The sequence below is a fragment of the Tenrec ecaudatus genome, chromosome 12 (genome assembly GCF_050624435.1).
Source record: "Tenrec ecaudatus isolate mTenEca1 chromosome 12, mTenEca1.hap1, whole genome shotgun sequence".
In the NCBI taxonomy this organism is placed as follows: domain Eukaryota; kingdom Metazoa; phylum Chordata; class Mammalia; order Afrosoricida; family Tenrecidae; genus Tenrec; species Tenrec ecaudatus.
Window position 1 is genome coordinate 39954702 of NC_134541.1, and position 19906 is coordinate 39974607.

The following is a 19906-nucleotide window of genomic DNA, read 5'->3' on the forward strand; positions in this document are numbered from 1 at the left end:
TCTAAACCTAATCCCTTACTAATGGCAGATTATAAAATAAGAGCAGATTAGGACATAGACACACAGGGGAAAATGCTACAACTGTAAGCTTCAGCAGCAAATGAACACCAGGTATTCCCCCAAGTCACCCGGAGAGAGGCTCAAAAAAGGTATGTACCCAACAGAAACTTCGTTTTGGACTTTTAGCCTCCAGAACTGTGAGAAAATATTTAGCTGTTCTCTAAAGTCCCCCACACGGTGATCTTTCTTTATGGCAGTGTGGGGTAACTGGGATAGTAGGTACATAACTGTAATGAGAATTGTTTCCAAAGGAAATTTAAAAGGAATTACAAATGTATGCAGAGTATATCAAAAGTCACAGAAAATAATTCATGCAAAATTATTTAATTTACTTCTTTAGCTTATTTTTTCAATAGCTGTAAATGAGTAGCCTCATTCTGTAGCCCGACCTTCATATCAAGGTTGATCATCCATCGAATGAAAGGGAGAGTTTCTTTCTGGTAAATTTTCTGATAGCAGGACCACACTGCTGGTTTGCTAGTTGACAGGAAATATTTTTCATCAGAAAATTCTTTAAGCACGATAAACCTTGTGTTAGTCCAGGTGGCCTAGGGAAACAAATTCATAGACACACTCATATGTGTATAAGGAAGAGGTTTATATACAAGAGCAATTGAATTTGGATAAAACATCCCAACCCAGTCCAGATCAAGTCCATAAGTCCAATATTAGCCCGTATGTCTGATAACGATCTATAAAATCCTCTTCAGAGTCACGAAATACATGCAATGATGTCGAATGCAGGAAGATCACAGGTCAGCGGGTAGGAAGTCTTACAGATCCAGTGGCATTGTAAGCATCTCAGCACTGGCAGGGATCTCCATGTGGCTTTTCCGGGTCCAGGGTTCTGGCTGTATCAGAGCAGGTCCATGTGGCTTCTCCTCAGGGATGTCTCACAGGGAGTCAGCCTTGTCATTAGAAAGTCTCTCAGGGAGTGAGCAGAGGGAGAGTGTGTCTCCCGCCTCCAAGGAGGGAAATACAGGAGTTCCAAGAATTTTTAGGAGAAGGCTGTGCCCAAACAGAAGCCTCATTGGCTATGACCCAATTGACAGACTAGGCTCCACCCCTTCACTCTTAATCCTCACAAGTCCCAAATTGACACCATATTATGTAACCATCACACACCTCCTTAGACACACCTAGTTTTTATCACCACGATGCTTCTGGAAAAGGCTCTACTGGATTTATTTTTTTTTTGCCTTGCCAGAAAACTGCAAGTGGTCTTAAGAAACAGTTTGTTGAAAACAAAAAAGAGAAAGACATGTTTGACACCTGACTGCATCATCAGTCTATCCAATGAGATTAAAAGGTCCTCAGAATCATCTGCTCACCAAAACACAAGAAATGTGCAGTGGGATAAGATGTAAACCTTTGGACAGAACAATCTATGATATATTTTGTAATAAACAACACAAGGAGAAATATGAGACTATCCAGGGGGCTACTACAAAGTGAGTACACACAGGGCAGGGTCAATGCCATGTATGTATTCTTCTGAAAACACAGAAGGCCCAGATAACATTCACTAGAGATGCTATGGTCCCCACGTTAAAGATAGAAGAAGTAAATCATTGCCATCCCAGATATCTCATGCTCAGTGTAAAATCCGAGTATCTGGAAATTGACCCAGGCTCAGAGAACTGCTATTTGGCTCTGTCTGGTATCTAGGGCCCAATGCAGACATTGCTGTTTCAATATCATATAATATCAGTGTTGTTCGTGGATACAATACTGTGAAGAAGACTTTTCCTGGTCATATTAACCCCCTCACTGCTATGAGAACTCTGAGGCAACCCTTTATGAAATGGATATTGGTGCTGTCAGGTAACAATTGGACCACTGGCTGCAAAGTTTCGGTCTGTTGCTGATTGTAAGTCTAGCAGTGGCTCCCTGGAGTAAATGTGAGGTTGTCTGCTCTTCTAAACCTTTTTATCCTTGGGAACCCCGTGTGGTCCCAGGAGGCAGAATCAAAGCCATGGCCATGGCGACCTGATAGGCAGCCCAGTTAAGGTAAGAATGTGCTCCACTCACACTGGTCTGCTTTGTGAGCAGACACTTATATCCACTTCAGTTTGCAAGCTGATCACCCACAGGTTTGCTAAAACAAAGAATCCTTGGCCCCATCATCAGGTATGCTGATTTACCGGTGGAGGGTGAAACCGGAAATTTGGCTTTTGGTCTCATACATACCAGGGGATGTTCACCCTGCCGAGGCGGGGACCACACTGAGAACCTCTGGTCTGAGAAATAAGGAACTTACGTGAAGCAATAGTATGCTTAGATTAAAGGTGAGATGTGGGGAGTGGACTTCCTCTAGTAGAAGCTTGCACAGCAAGCTACACCAGCCTGACTCGCTGTTCCCGCAGAGTGAAGTGAGGTGGTGATCAGAGATAATATTTTAGATGGTCCCAAGGGAAACTCTGGCTACCGTCTGGATTTTTTAAAGTGGAAATCGCTTGTGTGCTTCATTAGCCGGCATTAGGTCAGCGATCCTTTGTGGGGGAACTTTTCAGGAGGTCAGGTTCTGTGTCTACCCAGAATATCCATGAAGATCTTTTTCAACATTTTCTGGAGTATTTATCTCATTTTCTTGTAACCTAACACCAAGATATTATTTACTCAACACAGCAAGTAACAATACACGATGTCAATGTATTTTGTTGTTTTGTCCTTGATTTTTTAATCTTATAGCATAAAGCATAAAGATGAGATAGTTATTATTTAGTTGATTCCAACTCGTGGTAAGCACAAGTATTTCAGGACAGCACTGTGCTTTGTATGGTTGTCAAGGGCTAACTGAAACTAAACCCCCAGGTCTCTCTTTCAAGGCACCTTCAAATTTGGGGTTCATAGCCAAGGCTATTAACCATTCATATCACCCAAAGACTCCATACGTGGAGTCCTGGTGGCCTAGTAGCATGCATTGGGCTGCTGGCAGCAAGATTAACAGTTCAAAACTATCAGGCAACCCTTGGGAGAAAGACGGCGCTTTCGACTTCGTTAATGAATTACAGCCTCGGAAACCCACAGGGGCAGTTCTCCCCAGTCCTGTAGGGTCGCTATGAGGTGGTATACAACCTATGTTCATGAGTTTGTTTGTTGAAAAGGGGTCCATACAGTAAAATTCACAAATCTTTAATGTACAGCACCAATGCATTTTTTAATATATGTAAACAGTTGTAGCCAGCACTAAGCTCAAACCCCAAGTTCACTGCCATGAGTCAGTTTAGACTTGGAGGGGCTCAAGAGAGCAAAGGAGAGCTGCCCCTTTCCGTTCCTGGGGCTGTTAATCTTTACAGGAGTAGAAGACAGGCTTAGCTCTCTCCCAAAGAAGGACTGGTAGACTTGAACTGGTGCCCTTTAGGCAAGCAATCTAAATGAGACCCACTACACCAGCAGGGTGCAAGCAGTCCCAGTGTAATCGTTAATGTTCCTATTACTTTTTCTTTTGATTCCGAGTACTTAGCAAGGGCAATGTCATTATGTGTCCACAAAAATCTGATGGATGCTTTTTTGGAATTCTGGTAATAAATAAAAACTAGAAAAAGAAAACATTTTGGTTGTGAAGATCTATTATATAGATATTTGTGATATTATTTATGATTAGAGTATGTAATTGATGGTAATTAGGAGGCTTTTTTATTAGTTGTTTATGCCCTCCAAATAAGTATCAAATGCAGCCGAATACTGTCGTTTAACATTTCATTATTTTTTTTCATTTGTCATTTAAAATGTTGCTAGAGGATATCCCTAATATCAGGTGCCCTAGAACCTTAGATGGATGTATGCCAGTCAGTGTTCCCCAATGGTCACAGAAGCTGCAGGCGATACATAAATGTCTTGCAATTAAGTTTTATTAATTTTATGCCTTAAAAAAGCTTTGGTACTATGGATATCATCTTATGTGTAGCTACATTAACCTTCAATTTAAACAATGTTTTATTCTTAGATAGGGATAAAAAAAGTTTCTCGGGGAGCTGAAGGGGAAAGGGAGTAAGAAGGGGGCTGGGTGGAGGGAGGAAACCTGGCTTTTCCAAGACAAGAAATTGACCCATTTCACCTATTGATCTAGAAGAAGAAATGAACTAGATGTCGGCCTGTGTGTTTCACATGAAGTTGGTGGAACCCAACTTTTACATCTAACTGATTCTACTATTTGTCATGATTATTTTTTACTCCCATCCCAATCTATTTTACTCAATCAAGATCCCTATTATTTTGTCACTGCTGAAAAAGAACATCTTCTAGAGCAGTGGTGCTCTACCTTCCTCATGCCACGATCCTTTCATACAGTTCCTCATGTGGTGGAGACCCCACCCCCAACCATAGCATTATTTTCCGTTGCTACTTCATCACTGTCATTTTGCTACTGCTATGAATTGGGCGACCCCTGTGAAAGAGTCGTTCGACCCCACAAAGGGCTTGCGACCCACAGGGTGAGAGCCACTGTTTTAGGGTTATAAAATGATTTGGGGGGTAGTCAGATTCTTCTGTCCTCCACAATCTGCTTATCTGTGATCTCCTACCATTTCCAAAGTCCAAGACTACAATGTACTAATGGTTTCGTGTATTTAGGTAGCAAATGTCATGAAACATCTGTAGATTACTAAGGACCCCTGGTGGCCCAGCAGTTAAAGCTCTCTGCTCCTCCAGAGGTTGGCCTGTAGAAGTCGACAGCTGCTCTTGTAAAGAGCACCCCGTATGCAGTTCTACCCCGCCAGATTTGGATCCGACCCCAGGACCGTGTTTTCCGTTTAGTACAGAGGACTAGGTTTTCAGATACCATGTCACTTGCTGGAGCCCCAGCGACACATGGGTTAAACACTGGGCAACTAACCACAAGGTCAACAGTTGTAACCCACTTGATGCTCCAGGAGAGATCTTCGAGGCTGCCTAACCCCATAAGGATTCACAGCCTTGGATGCCTGATCAAGCAGCGCTGTTCTGTCCCATAAGGGCCACTATGAATCACAGTCAGCTGGATGGCCGTGGGTTTTCTTCTCTTTACTTCCGTTGCATGTTTTTGTTTTCAGATGCTTTGTTTATCAATTTTCTGCTGGGATCCTTTCCTTTTGATGATGAATGGGAAATCTTGCATATGTGTGCCATGCTCCTTGCTTACTAAGAGGAGATCTTAGAGAAGCATGGCACTTGTTGGAGCAGCAGCCCAGGAAGAAAGGTGTTGCTGGCACTGGTGTTTCTGCATGATAGAAGAGGGTACTAGACACAGGCATGTCGAGGAACTGCTTAATATAGGTGCTATAGATACCACGTGATCATCCCATGAGATAATTTAGTTTTCTGCTTCCTCGCTTTATGAACTTGACACTAGACCAAGTTTTACTTAAATAATAATCATTAAAAGACATAATGTGTTTCTATTTTCTCCACTGTGGTTGATGTTGATGACTATGTGATCTGTTCCCACTGGAATTTCCAATGCTGAGGCTCCATTTTCTCTGTCGTATTGAGAAAAACAAAGAAGAAAACTAAGTCTGGGGAACAAAAGAAACAGCTTGGAGAAAGTGCAGGGAGTTGGGTTTTTTTGTATGTTTTTAATTTTTAAGAGATAGACCATAGATTTCTCTCCCGCTCACAAATGAAATAAAGTTGAGGAACTAAGAGTTGAGTCTACTCCTCTTTAAATTGAAATCTTTCATTACAGGACTCTGAAATAAGTTATTGTTGTTTGTGTTTTGTTTTTAGGTTTTTTAAAATAAAACAAAACAATGAGCCAGTGTAGGGATGTTTGGAAGTTAATAAAATATATTAATATATTCTGCTCTTGGTAAATGGAGGTTGAACAATTTAGTGAATAGACCCCATGTGGAGGCATACGTAATCACCCCACACAGACCTAGCCATTAATATCTTCACTGTGAAAGGTTTATGGCTGTAATTGTGTCTCTGATCACATATTGTGTAAACTTAAAGCACATTATTATATTGGTGACTAATGGGATTTGGGGACAATGCACAGAAATTGGTATTCTGAAAAGAGTTGGATTTTAAATTATATTCTTCCCTGAGTTTGCAGTGGATTTCATGGCTCATCTACTTCACAGTGTGTTTGTGGCTGATGGATTGAAATCTTTCTGCTGAATAGTAATCAGAAACAATTTAGTTTTTCCTTAAGCAGCGCACCCTTCTCAGTTTTTTTCATCACTGATTCAAAATATCCAGGAACTCAATGATGACTGTTAATTCACTCTTAGCCATTGTAACTACTGGGAAAGTCACGTCTTCAGGGGCTTCTCAGGGTGTGTGGGGAACATAAGAAGCATGGTCCGCAAGCTTATGAGGGAGCCGTTGTGGATCGTGGACATTAAAGAAGTAGCCCAATTTATTTGTGGTCCCTGGGACATGCAAACAGTTATGAGGTGGACTACTAACTGGAAAATTGGAGGTCCAAGTCTGCCAGAGGTCCTTAGGCAAAAACCTAGTGATCTCTTCTAAAACCTCAGTCATTAAAATTCTAGGGAGTATAGTAAATATATGGGGTCATCATAAGTCTAACTCAGCTCAGTGGCAACTGGTTAGCTTCTGTTTCTATGAATTCTCTAAATAGGCCACAGGCCTATTCATCCCTATCCTGTTTCCAATGTTTGCCTTAAGGAAAAGAGAGAATTAATGTCCCTTTTCTGATTTTCCAAAGAATTGTCAAGTGAGGGCTTTCTAAACACTAAAATCATACAATACATCATGTTCACTAAGCATAAAATTATTCTAACGATTGCTTGCATTTCTGAACACTTAGATATTCCCTATATAGAGTAAAACAAAATACTAAGGGCATTTATTATTTATGTGGTCGTTAATGGTAATTACTAATCAATATATTTCTCCAATCAAATTTAAGTATGGATTAGTCTCTCTTAATCATACTTTTGCATTCCGTAGGTATAATAGTTTACTATTATTTTGTTGTTGTTGAGAATACTGTACACACGAGTCATACGTCAGTTCAACAGTTTCCGAGCACGCAGTGTAATGACATTGATTGCGTGCTCTGAGATGGCCAACCATTCTCATCTCCTTTTCTGAATTCTTTCTCCAAATTAACATGAATGACTACCCCATAAGGCTTCTATATAATCTTTTGTGTTGATCTTGTCAATTTGATCCCTTGTGTTGTCCTTAAATGACATCCGGTCATCCCAGCTCATGGCCACCCAGGTCCAATAGGAGGAAGGCTCGGTGGTCCTTGGTACTGCACCATTCTCACTGTTGTTTTCGAGCCCACTATGGCAAGCCCTGTGCTAATCCACTAAGCATCTTCCTCTCTTTCACTGACCCTCTCTATGATCTTATATAGATCTCGCTTAAGAACAGAATATTCAAAGCAAAAAATTTTATCCTGTTGAAAGTAAAATATTTCTTTTTTTAGGAAGACTTCACTCTGATCATTTTTTTAACTTATGGTTTAAATGTTATCTTCTTAGTTTAAGGGTTAAAGATGATCTCAGTACCACAGTTTCAGGGTTTTGTCTAAACTTATAAATCCAAGAAGTCTAGAGTCTCGGTGATTATGAAAGTACCGTAAGTACTGAATTTTCCTCCTTTAAAGCAGGATTCTCCTGATAAAATTGTTGATGCAAATGTTCAGTAATGGTAGCTGGGACCCATCAGTTCTTCTGGTGTGATGGCAAAGAGAGCAATTATCCACATATTCCAGGTCTTCCTCCTCTTCCTAATTCTCCTTCCTTGGTTGTTCCAAGCCAATGGAAACTGAGATATCTTAGATGGCTGCTGATAAGCTTGTAAGACCCTAGATACTATGGAACGAGGTGGAACACACACTAGATGCATTTTTAGGCCAACTGTCTGGGATATCCAATGAAACTATGATCCTAAACCTTCAATCCATGGAAGCAAATTCCATGAGGTTTTGGGTTGTACGTAAAACTCTTTTTCTGTCATTGTTGTAAATTTAATAAACAGTAGCAGAATATTTTATGTGATTTTGTATAAAAGTATACCTTTTTTCTAATACTTTATATACTATGATAGAATTGTAATATATAACATAATCACTGCTATTTATACAAAGAAGCCTTATGACCACTCCCCTTTGAGTATGGTTCAGTGGTTCTGTAAGTGTGAACCAAGCAGCATTAGCTTCTGAGCTTGTTAGAGATTTAGATATTTGGACTTCATTTACATAGACTTGCTGAACAGAAATCTGTAATGAGTGAGGCCAGGCTAATGTGTTTAACAGCCCTCTAGCTGAATCTAGGGGAGAATATCTTCATACTCACTTTACAGATGATAAAATTGATGCCCACAATGGCAAAAATGATGATGCACCACTTGCTTGTTTTCAAGTTTTCTCCTTATAATTTGTGTGACCTCCCCTTCCCTCAAAGAGAGGCATAAAGGGCTAGCAAATTTAAAAGTTGGAAAACAGTCGCTCTTAATCGAATTCCGAGTGAGACCATTTCACTGCTTTCTAATAATGAGAGAGGGTTGTTCAACTATTAACGGGAGAAAATTAACCTAGAAAAAGTTTTAATGACACAAGGAACATTTGCGTGATCCTGTGCACGAAGTCTCTCATTTTCCTTTTAGTGGAGGAGAACAGAATGTAGTTAAACCCCGAGGGGCGGCTGCTGTGGATGTAATGGAATGGAAGACACTATTTTCATCATCACGTGCTGGCAAAAGGACAGCTTTGCCACCTGGGTGTTTCCCATGCCACATTACCCACGTTGATAGTGCCCCGTGGTGGGTTTCCTACCCACACCATTGTACACGTGCAGCTACGGGAAGACTCTTGGTCGCTGTGGTATTGGAATGGCTCCCCCAGGGAAGCCGGTGTTAAGTACCCTTGTACGGCTTAGCGACTAAATGTTTCCTCTGCAGCTGAGAGTAGAAAATAATGCTCATGATCTGCAGTGTCAAGTCTGTCTGCTGATGGTAGGTAAGCTCTAGTTCTTTGCGAGCTCAACTTTTGTGTAAAAATGAGTACGGAAAGAAAATGTAACTATAAAATGAGATAAGCTGATTGTGTGTGTGCAAATTGTATTGGGCATATATGTTATCCTTCTTGCTGCATATGAGAAAACGTGCATCAAATGTTGATTTTAGTGGGTTTAGGCATCTTTATACAGACAACTCCCATGTGGCAGCCAGTAAACCATAAAGAGATGGTGGCTAGTCTCTACCCACCAGTGCGATTGACGAAAGGGACTTAGGGTTACCTGCACACCACCCCAGGCTCTGTGCCTTTGCACCTGCTGTTGTTGATGGTTGAGAAACCCTCCTGCCTATTATGAAGTTATCGACCTCCTTTGCATGCTGATATTGGTTAAAAAGTACTGGCTTTCTCTGGCTTGCATGTCTGCAGTGTGCTTTAAGTGTCTTGATTAAGAGAATACTTTTTTAAAAAATGTGTGAGCTTCTCAAAACAAGGAACTAGTGAGTTAGTTAAAGCCTCAGTACTTTGCCAAGATCTGAGATGTTAAATAATAGTGGCATGGATTTATGACCGGTATTTCCTCTTGAATAAGCCCCTCAAACTAACATCTCCAAAATGGACTACCATTTTGCCCAGTCCTACAAATCTCAGGGTGTTTTATGACATCACTCTATCCTTTGGTCGGTGGTACGTCTATGTTGTATTTTTTATATCTCTTCGTTTTACCTCCACCTCAATTAATTTCCCTATTTCTTACCTCTCCACTCAGTTCTGATCTCCTAGGTTTATCCTTTTCAAGTTAGAATGTGTTTGTATTTTCCCTTCTCCAACAAATGGTTTGGTAGTTATCCACATGGAGTTATTCAACCCACCCATATACATAGTTTTCTACCGCACCCTTCCTTCATCCTACAGAGGTGTACTGGGCCTACGATGTTCTGTGGGCCTTGTGTGGGTTTTCATTCCACAGGGCTGTCCAGCTTCCTAGTTGATATTCGTTAGACTGCAATCATAAAGTCAGGCTTTGGTACAGAGGATAATCAGATGATCTCGCAGCATCTATTTGAGTTTGACGGCAGCTGGTTGGTTTGTCGGCAGCTGGCACAAGAGGGAGGCCTTGAGAACTATAAGAAGTTATAGCCATTCCTGTCCAGAATGTCTTGGGGAGGCTCAGTTATGCATCCTGCTGGGGGGAAAGAATCGGATTTCTCCATCCCAACTGACTCGCTGTCCAATAAATAAGTTGGAGAGCTGGACTCATGTTTGGACAACTAGCCTCATCCCGTTTTCTCTGGTGACTTATGATTCATGGAATAATGTTTTTAGCTGGGACTCAAGAGTTAACATCCTTTAGGAAGTAACGCTTTCTGTTCACATTTCCCATGATCTATTCTTATGTGCACTCTGCTCCAGACAAGTGGAACACTTGTTCTTCACGTCGGTGTTCTTCCTCCTGCTGCTGCCTTTGCTTGTGAAACTCCCCACACTTTGGAGAGTCCTGCCCTTTCCTTCCTGCTGCCCCATTTCCCTGAGGTTTTCTCCATCTCTTACTGGCTAAGGACCTCTCAGTGTCTCTCGGAACCTCTGGGGCTTTCTTGTCTGGGTATTTGCTTCAGCTGTCCTTTCCGGCTGGATAAGCCCCCTTCTTTCCCACTGCCTTTCCCTTCTCCATCCTCAGTGACTCCTCGGTGAGCTTTTGTCGGAGCCCTTTGTGGACACTTAGCTTATCTCTGCAACTCTTCCAGAGTTGTTATTCTTATAATAGGCATTAGTATGTTCCCCTCTGTCTTACATATATGCTTTCTATACTTCTGCACTAGATGACGGACCCATCCAGAGGAGAAATCACATTTGTTTTACATCTTAGAATAAGATGCATAGTCTAAGTGTTCAGTAATGTATAATGAGTAAGTGAATGATTAACGTGAGATGTTTGAATGCAAAAGGACATGTGGACAAGGAAGGCAAAAGGACATGTGGACAAGGAAGGCAGATTCATCCAGTTACCTTGGCCAGAGGAGCCACATATATGTATAAACTGTCAGAAATATCTTCTATCTCTCCTGCTATCCCTATTCCTGAACGCTTATAGGACTACTTTTCAACAGGTTTTAGTAATGACTTGTAGGATAAACCCAAACCACGGATATATTCAACCTATTCCTTCCCAAACATGTTAGAACAGATAGCAAATTTAGAAACAGGCCGTCTTTCTTTTTCGTTTCTTTTCTGCTTCCTTTCCAACTCAATGGATAAGTGATACAAGATGGAAAAAAAATATCTCAATCGTGGAAAAATACTTAGGTCTGCAAACAATAGGGTTTTTTTTTAAAGTGATGCCAATGACCAAAATTTGAACGGTTCTTCATGGTTTCATGTTTTTGTCTTCCAGGAGACCGAGCTGTTAGATCTCAGTCTTGTCAAGGATGCCAGATGTGGGAAACATGCCAAAGCGCCCAAGGTAGGAAGCGGCACTCTGTTCATACAGCAGATGCTACCTTGAGTATTTAGCCTATGCTATGTTATAAGTTAATTGCCCTAATTAAAACTTTCTCTGTTGTGCATGTTGTAAAACACAACAAACAGCCAGACATTCCCAAAGCCGGTATGTACGGAAGACTTCCACTTGCGTTGTAAAACTAAACCAGCACATGTATGGGTTGTAGGAAATAGGGTCTTGCTTTGTACACTCTAGTTTTATTTATTTTTGCAAATTTTAAAAACAAACAGTAAGACTTATATTTCTTGCCACTTCCAAATAAGTAAAATGCATTTTCAATTATTTGAAATCATTTCTTGAGCCTTGTAAGTATACCTAAATGAGCGTTCAGACATGAGGAAAGAAAACGTATGGCTCAAATGTTTTGCACTTAACATAATTCAACCTCAAAGCTAAAGGGTACATCTTTTCTGAAAATCTTGCTAATGAATTTGAATATAGTTGCGTGGAATGTCATTTGTTTGGGGTTGAAATTTTTGCTAAGAAAATAATGCACTGTTTACTCCCTACCTTTTTGAAGAATTTTCTTATACATTGGATAAAAGCTATGCATGTATTCTCTTGCCTTAGATTCCTTGGTCAGGGATAGTAGAGGGATGTGTTTGGAAAGTATTCTGTTGTCTATTTAGAATTTGGTGTCCTCAATATTTCATTTACATAACAGGATGTTTGCTGACCAGTTGTCATTCAGGGTTTTATGCCATTTCCAATAACTTATAAAACACTGTCCATTCCCATTTGTGTGCTGGCTTGAAACTTTTGTTTTCGTCTTTAAAAGTCAAATTCCTTTCCTTGACATCAGAAATGATCTATTGTTTGGCGATGCAGGGAAAAGAAACCACTGGCAGCGACGATTTCTTCAGATGTGTGCTTACCCAGGCAGTCCATGCTGGCTAATTAGATCCCAGAGCAGATGCCCAGACACTGCTTTTCATTGTTAAAAAGGTTCAAACAGATTTCCAGAAGAATTTGAAAAATAAGAAGAAAGAAGGTTTTATTTGAAAAGTTTCTCTAAGTCTTTTTGTGTGAAACGTGTTGATTCTTTATGGTGCCTTCGTCTCCCAGTGTTAGAGTGCAAGTGCCATGGTTTGGCCTCTCAGGTTTGTCTCAAAGAAGTTTATCAAAATGAACGCTTTGATGGTGATTCAAAACTGATTCACAGTTGTGAGTGTCAGAAAGTGTCATTTTTCCCTCCTACTTCTTCCATCAACAATCAGCCATGTTTCAGATCGGCCTATTGGTTCCTAGAACTTTTATTGACCACGGAGCTGTGAAGTTTGTCTTTTAAAGCATGTTGTTGACCTCACTTAGTATTTCAATGTCAATATTTGTTCAAGATGGTTACCTCAACCACTTCAAAACTCCTCTATCACTACGCTTTGGAGAGTTACATGAAGGCTTTCTTTGACGCTTACATCTGTCCCTTCTAATGCTACACACAGCTTGCTTATCGGTCAAGGGTTTCATTTATGGGTGCAGTCTGGTAAATGTCTATTGGATGTTGATAAATGAACAGTACCGATGCCTGCATGGAACTGAGCTGACAATCCATTCAAAGATCTTAAAATGCTTCTCTTTATGATGGTCTTCAGCATTCAGCCTGTTCTGATTTTCGCTTTTTCATCTTCCAGTTCTCTTTGTGGGACTAATTTATTTTTCTATGGGTTGTCTATTTTCTTTTCATTTCTTGTCACTGCTACTACTGTGTTCTTGTGTAGTTATTTATTTTAGTTTTGCTTCCTTTCCAATTCCTGCTGTTGTACAACTTCACTATAATATTATTATGTACTATTCAATATTTTCAAGGCCTGGTTTTGTGGCATATTACTTGGGAGACTTCCCTAAGCATCAGCCTTCTTCCTCTGTTGTGGAATGATGATGATAATAATATTAAGGCCTGTTAATAAAGGTGCAATAAGGAAGAGATGAAGTAACTCATTAGCAAATGTTTAGCGCAGACTTTTTCCAAGTTGCTGTATATGAAATCTCCCCTCCCAGGCGGCTCTAAAGAATGCTGAGGCCTGTTCCCAAGTCCTGGAGATTCTGTGGCCACAAGATTTTAACTGTTATGGATGTCATCTGGGCACTGGGGCTTTTAAAAACACATTTGCAGCAAATAGTTAGAACCAATACTTTCATTTATTGCTGATCTGTAACATGTGCTCACTAACTGTCAGTCAGAGTTCCCGGGTAGAGTAAGCAAAGTGCTTTTCAACTAACTGAAAGGCTGGGGGGTTAAAGTCCACCTTGAAGTACCTGGAAAGAAGGCTTCTCTATGGACTTCTGAAAACCCAGACATTCACAATCATATAGATCACTGTTCTCCGCTGTCAAGCATGGGCTTGCCAGCAGTCAGCATCACATGCAGGGTAACTGGCACATGTTAGACACAATGATGTGCATACCAAAGCCCAACCAAGGCCACTGTCCCTCCTCAAACACATTGATTACACAAATCCTTCCAAATGTAGCGAGTAAAATGAAAACGTGCCTCCTATACATTGTAATGGAAGTTTTTAACCATAAAAACAAAATAATTTTGATTACGCTAACAATAGCAAAACACACAGACACACACACAAAACAAAACAAAAACCCATACCGTTGAATGCATTCCAGGTCATAGGCACCCAGGTAGGGTTTCCGAGATTGAAAATCTGTGTAGAAGCAGACGGCCTCAACTTTCTTTCTTCCGTGGAGTGACTGGTGGGTCTGAATCCCTGGCCTTTCAGTCAGCTGCCCAAAGCCTAATTCACAAGGCCAATTTTTGGTATGGGGTCTGACATTTGCCGGGTACCAATTGGTGGTGCTCTCAGGTAACCAGTTAGACTGACAATTGAAGGCGGCAGTTTAAATCCACCAGATGCTTCCCTGGAGAAAGATGAGACCCTGCTCCTTTAAACATGCAGCCTCTGAGACCCCATGTGGGAGTTGGAACTCTCTGGACAGAGGGTGGTAGGGTTGGTTTGGGGATTGTTTGTATGGAGGCCTGCTGGTCATGTGTGTGCGTGGTGGGTTTTTTACTGTCAAAGATGAGACAGTCTAAGATTCACAGGCTCAGAGACCTCTACTGTACAGGTCACTGTAGGTTGGAATCAATTCATGCCTGTGAGTTTTGAGGGGGGGGGGTCGGGTTTTATTAGTATAACCAATATGGTTTTTAATTTTTATTATTGAAAACTGCCAGGAAATTTTATAGCACATTCGTTTTCCTTTTACTTGCTTATTTTGGAGAGATTTGTGTAAGAAAGTGGGGGCTTTGTGTTGAACAGTCAGAAGGAAGTTAGATAAGTATCCATTTGAAAAATCTTTAAAGTACAAAAGACAGCCTCCAGCTCACGCTGACTTAAGCCTTCCATGAGGATTTGTCCCAGATGATTAGAATATCTTCAGAGTTGAATGGGAGTGAGGGGTTCCATGCAATCTTGTCCAGCCGCTTGGAGACTAAAGCCTTCTCTCTGTGATCGCCTTTGAGGTGGTCATCCTCTGCGAAAGACCATGCTTTCCCTGACGTTACGTGGCATGGACCAGGAGGGGACCTAATTTGTCCACCAAAGTATTGAAGAAAGGCCAGCATGTAATCACCTGCTAGGTGGCAAATGGCTCGGAGGCAGGGCCCTCTCACTGTGCGGAGAGAGTTGGTTGAGGATCATACAAGCAGCTGACTAAGATTAAAATGTGTAAAGATGTCAGGATGGAGTGTGAGAAGCTTGAGACATGAGGATAAAGAGCCCATTCAACAGGGAGACCGATTGAATGGAAGACCTTCTGTGGGGCGTAAAGGCCCTAAAGGAAGGAAGAGCAATTGTGAAGCAGATATTATTTATCAAAATCCCCAGGCACCCCACAAATATTTATCAGTGTATTCATAGGATTTCTGTTTTCTCAGCATCTCGTTACATCAAAATTCAAGGTCTAGTTGAAAATGAACCATTCTCTATGCCTGCTGTGATTTGAAATAACATTTCTAGGAAATGGGAAAGCTTCTCTACCTTGCCCTGTTAATGAACTTAAACGTCAACTCCCAACACAAAGCATATCATTCTAGGTCTGTATTTCTGTAGGTAGCCTTTGTTCGTTTCCAGTCTGGAAGGTGTTTGTCCAAATATTAAAAAAAACTGGAAGAAAAAAATAGTATCCTTTGAAGTCCAAAACATATTTATTTTTCCTTTCTGGTTTTCTTCCTCCCTCCAAGATATTTAAAGTGCATGTCAGCATCCGGAGCTGTGGTGTATACATCCTTCCTCTCCTGTGTACACATACTTTACAGAGCTTCGTTTCAAAAGGCTCTTTGCTTTAGGAAGAGTGCTTGCCACTGTGATTTCTGATCGATTAGTGACTCCTGACCTTGCAGGTCAATGGAGTGGCTCACTGCAGCAGGAGTCAGGTGAAATAGACTTGACTTCAGTGAAAGAACCAGAATGCCTTGTACCTAACAAATTGCTTGGGGGAGACTTTTTTTTCAGGTGTGTGGGTGTATGCTTCGTGGCACAACAAAATCCATATTTCTTATTATGGGTCATGGTCAGAAAGGCTTTAAAATGCTGGTGGAAATCATTGCTCAGCACTCAGAATTCTTAGGACGTTTGGGGCGCTGGTGGCACGTGGTGAAGCACATGGTGACTCCCCTATCGGCATGCAGGCGTGACAATGGCTTATGCAGAGATCCCATCTTCAGAAACCCTCAGCTTAGTTTGACCTGCCATGCTGGTTTACCGTGAGTTGGAATGGCCTGGGCTCATTGACTTCTTCTTCAGTGTGTTGAAAGGTAAATGGAGAAGGCATGGAGAAAGTGAGGATGGTACCAGTTCTGCCATTTTTCCTTTTGCCTGCACCTTCTATTACTCAATTTTACTCTGTGTAATTGAGTAGTGGGACATACATGATTTTAGGTTTGTAACTAAAACTGGAAGATAACCAAGCCAAAACTTCACCTTATCCAATTGAAAATGCCAGTATTAAGCATATATACTTAACCTAAATCTTCTTAGATTGATCCTAAGAAGTAAGGTAGGCTTTAAAAATTGTCAGATCCAATGGTAAATAACATAGTGTGTTATGCAAAATAAGGTAGATAAGGTAAGGTGTTATGGAAACAACATTAATGGGAAGAAGCAAAGACTATGTCATACTTTGCAGGTGGCTTCTGCTGAGCAGTAAGCCCTAGGATTGCTTTTGGACCCCAGAGGTAGTGGTCACATGATGACAGACGTTGTCCCAATCTGTAATACATGGGACCTGTGTGCTGTAGACACGCCATGCTCAAAATGCATGCAGCTGTCTCATGGAAAATATTTCAATGGTTTACATTCAAACTGTGTTCTGTAAAGAAAATTCTTCACATCTCTAGCTAACAATTAACCAGGTATTTCTGTTGGCAGAGGGCAATTTATTGCTGTAATATGAATTTTAATATGGATTTCTTATAAATATCAAGGTCACAAGAAATCAGATCCCAGTATATTTAGATTTTAAAAATTGATTAGGCTTGTTTGGTAAAGATGCTAAGTTTTTTATTCCATTCTCTAGTGTCGGCAAATAGTGATTGAGTGCCTATTTCTGCCTGGCACTGTTCTAGGAACTGAGAGATCAACAGCGACCCGGAAAGACAAACATCTATGTACTTAGAGAATATATATCTCTTTAGGAGTCAGGAAGGGTTGTGCTGGTAAACTGACTCCCAGTAAAAAAGTACAAACATGTGTTTCCCTCATGCACAATTGTGAGGCAGCAGCATGCAGAGTCAGAAAACCATGTGCGCCATAGCCCTTGACATATATGCAAGCCTCCATTGGGTGGGGAAGCCTTAGAACAAGTTAGAGTGAGGCTTGTGAGCCTGTAGAGCACAGATACCATAGACCTTGAGGAGAGGAGAGGTTATAAGTTGATAAGATGAGGTGATATATGATCAGGGACATGGTCAAAGAGATGGTTAAAAGGAAAGAAATAACCCTCGTTGCTATTGAGTCAATTCTAACTCAATGCAAGAGTACAGGACAGAATAAAACGGGCCCTGCGAGTTGATGAGACTAGCAATCTTAAAGGAGTAGAAAACCTTTATCTTTATTCTGAGGATGGTTATCAACAGCTAACCTTGTGGTTAACAGCCCAACATATAACCCACTAGGCCACCAGGGCTCCTAAGTGATTGTAGAACCATGTAGATGTCTGCACGAAGAGCTTTCCAGGTAGTGGGAACCATCAGCAGGCAGAGGGAACATTTCACCCGTGGGAGTGTGCCTGAATACTCGAGCAATAGTGAGGAGGCCACCATGGTTACAGTGCAATGGAAAATAGAGAGGGCAAGGGCAGAGCGATGCCACGAAACAGAGTATGCAGGGTCTTAAAGAGCAGGCTAAAGGCTGGTTTTTCCTCAGAGATCCCAAACACAAGCAAAAAATCCTCACTGTCATGGAGTAGATAGCACCTCACCGTGACCCTGTAGGATGAAGAACTCCCATTGTGGATTTTCAAGGCTGTCCCTCTTCACAGGTGCAGAAAGCCTCATCTTGCCCCATTGAGGTGGCTGGCGGGTTAAAACTGCTGAACCTGCTATTGGCAGCCTAATGCATTGCCCCCTGCATCTTCAGAGCTCTCTAGAGAAGACTTCTGGCGGTTCTGGGTGGAGGAATAGCAAGAGTGGATCTTGTGTGTGGAGCGGACTGGCAAGAAGAAAGGTAGAAGCAACAGCCAAGTTCAACCTCTGGCGCACTCTTTCAGGGTGCTGACAATGGTGGCGTTCACCAAGGTGGTGGCTGGAACAGCTTTTTGCTGTCACGTGACTCGGAGTCTTAGCAACTCTGTGGGACAGAGTAGAACTGCCCAGAGTTTCCACTGCTGGAATCTTTCGGAAGCCCCCGTCTTTCTCCTGTAGAGGCTGACAGTTGTGTTACCTCACTGCCATCGCGTCAGTTCTAACTCGGAGTGATGGTGTAGAGTTTGTGTGATTTGAACGCAAGGCCGTAGGACATGGTAATACATAGGCCATGAGGTATACGAGAGAGAAAGAATTCAAAACATTTCATAACATTTTGACCTGGGAAACTGAGAAATGGATTTGCCATTGCCTGAGAAGGGGAACAGGAGAAGAAATGCAGGTTTTAACAGAAACACCTGGGGTTGGGAATTGAATACGCATCTCTGGGTAGTGCAGACAATGTGCCAAGATGTGGATCCAAAGATTGGTATTTCCAGTCTATCCAGAGGTAATTCAGATGGAAGGCTGGCCCACCTCTTTCTTAACAAAAAGATGTTGAAAGCCCTGGGGAACAGCATTCCCTTCTAACACACCTGAGGTCATCTTGACTCAGAATCAACTTGCTTTTTGTTATAAATTTGAGCTGCTGAGTAGACTTCTATCCGGTGGTGTCAAGAAGACTGAGTGATGCACCATGGTGTGGTTCAGGGGAGATGATGCTAACCCTTAAGATATAACCTTGGGTATTGATAGCTCCAGGCGTGGGTGATGTCTGCTGTGGAATGTGAGTGTACAAGAAAAGAGGCTTGAGGTCTAAGCCCTGGGAATCCTGCCTTTAGAGTCCAATGTCATGAGGAGGAATTAGCAGAGCAGACTAAGGAAGGGCAGCTTGTGTGGAGAGAATGTAACCAAGCGCCAAATAAAAAAAAAATTAGGTGTTTAAAATAGGAGAGAGTGACAGTGGAGCCACGGCAGAATTTTCTTTTAGCTTTACCCTGCTGAGAGTTCACTTTTGCACACTTGCGATTTTAAAGATTGTACCTTTCTATATCTGCTCCTTAAATTCTTCCTCTCTCGTGAGCATTTTCTGTTAGTACCTAAGAATCTGCTATTTATTTAAAGGTTATCAAATCATAAATAGCTCATCATAGACTCTGGATGCAATATATAAATCTCATAATGAGCTGTTATGTGGATGTTATGCAACAGTGGTTTCAGTGAATCATGCATGAGGCTTGGCGTTGAAAGGAGTGCTTTATTTCTTGTCATCTTAGACTGCTGAGCTCCCTGACTTGGTACCTGTTTCGCCATTGTGTGCACCGTACTGGCCGTCACAACACTCGCTGCAGGTGTTTGAGGTGGGAGAAAGGTGACAAAACCTTTTATGGAACCAAAGAAAAGCTTCTCCCATTTTCACTCAATTGCTTAAAAAATCTGCCATTGACCCTTATTTATAGCTGCCATATTTTAATTTATCTCACATATACCACAACTGGCTTTTTTTAATTCTAATTCCATCAATGTGCTATTTTATATCTTTACTAAATGGGGCAAAGTGGGGCTGAAAATTTCACAAAATTGCACATGTAATGGTTTCAACAGTTATTCACGTTTACCTCCAGATGTAAATTATATGGCATAGTTCCTTTTTTATGTTCATTAAATCCCATAGATGTCAGTGGTTTCCTTGGAAACAAAAACCTTTATATAACTAGTCAGAGATTTGGTAGCT

The 19906-nt window shown here is 41.3% G+C and overlaps 1 protein-coding gene across 2 annotated transcripts in view; it reads left to right on the forward strand.

Moving 5' to 3' along the window:
* The window catches only part of PLCB1 (phospholipase C beta 1), an 839164-nt gene that overhangs the window by 272232 nt on the left and 547026 nt on the right, over positions 1-19906 (forward strand). For both annotated transcript variants that reach the window (XM_075563986.1, XM_075563987.1), the window contains exon 3: positions 11370-11438. In XM_075563986.1, coding sequence (XP_075420101.1) covers positions 11370-11438 — 69 coding nt within the window. The remainder of the gene's footprint in view (positions 1-11369; positions 11439-19906) is intronic.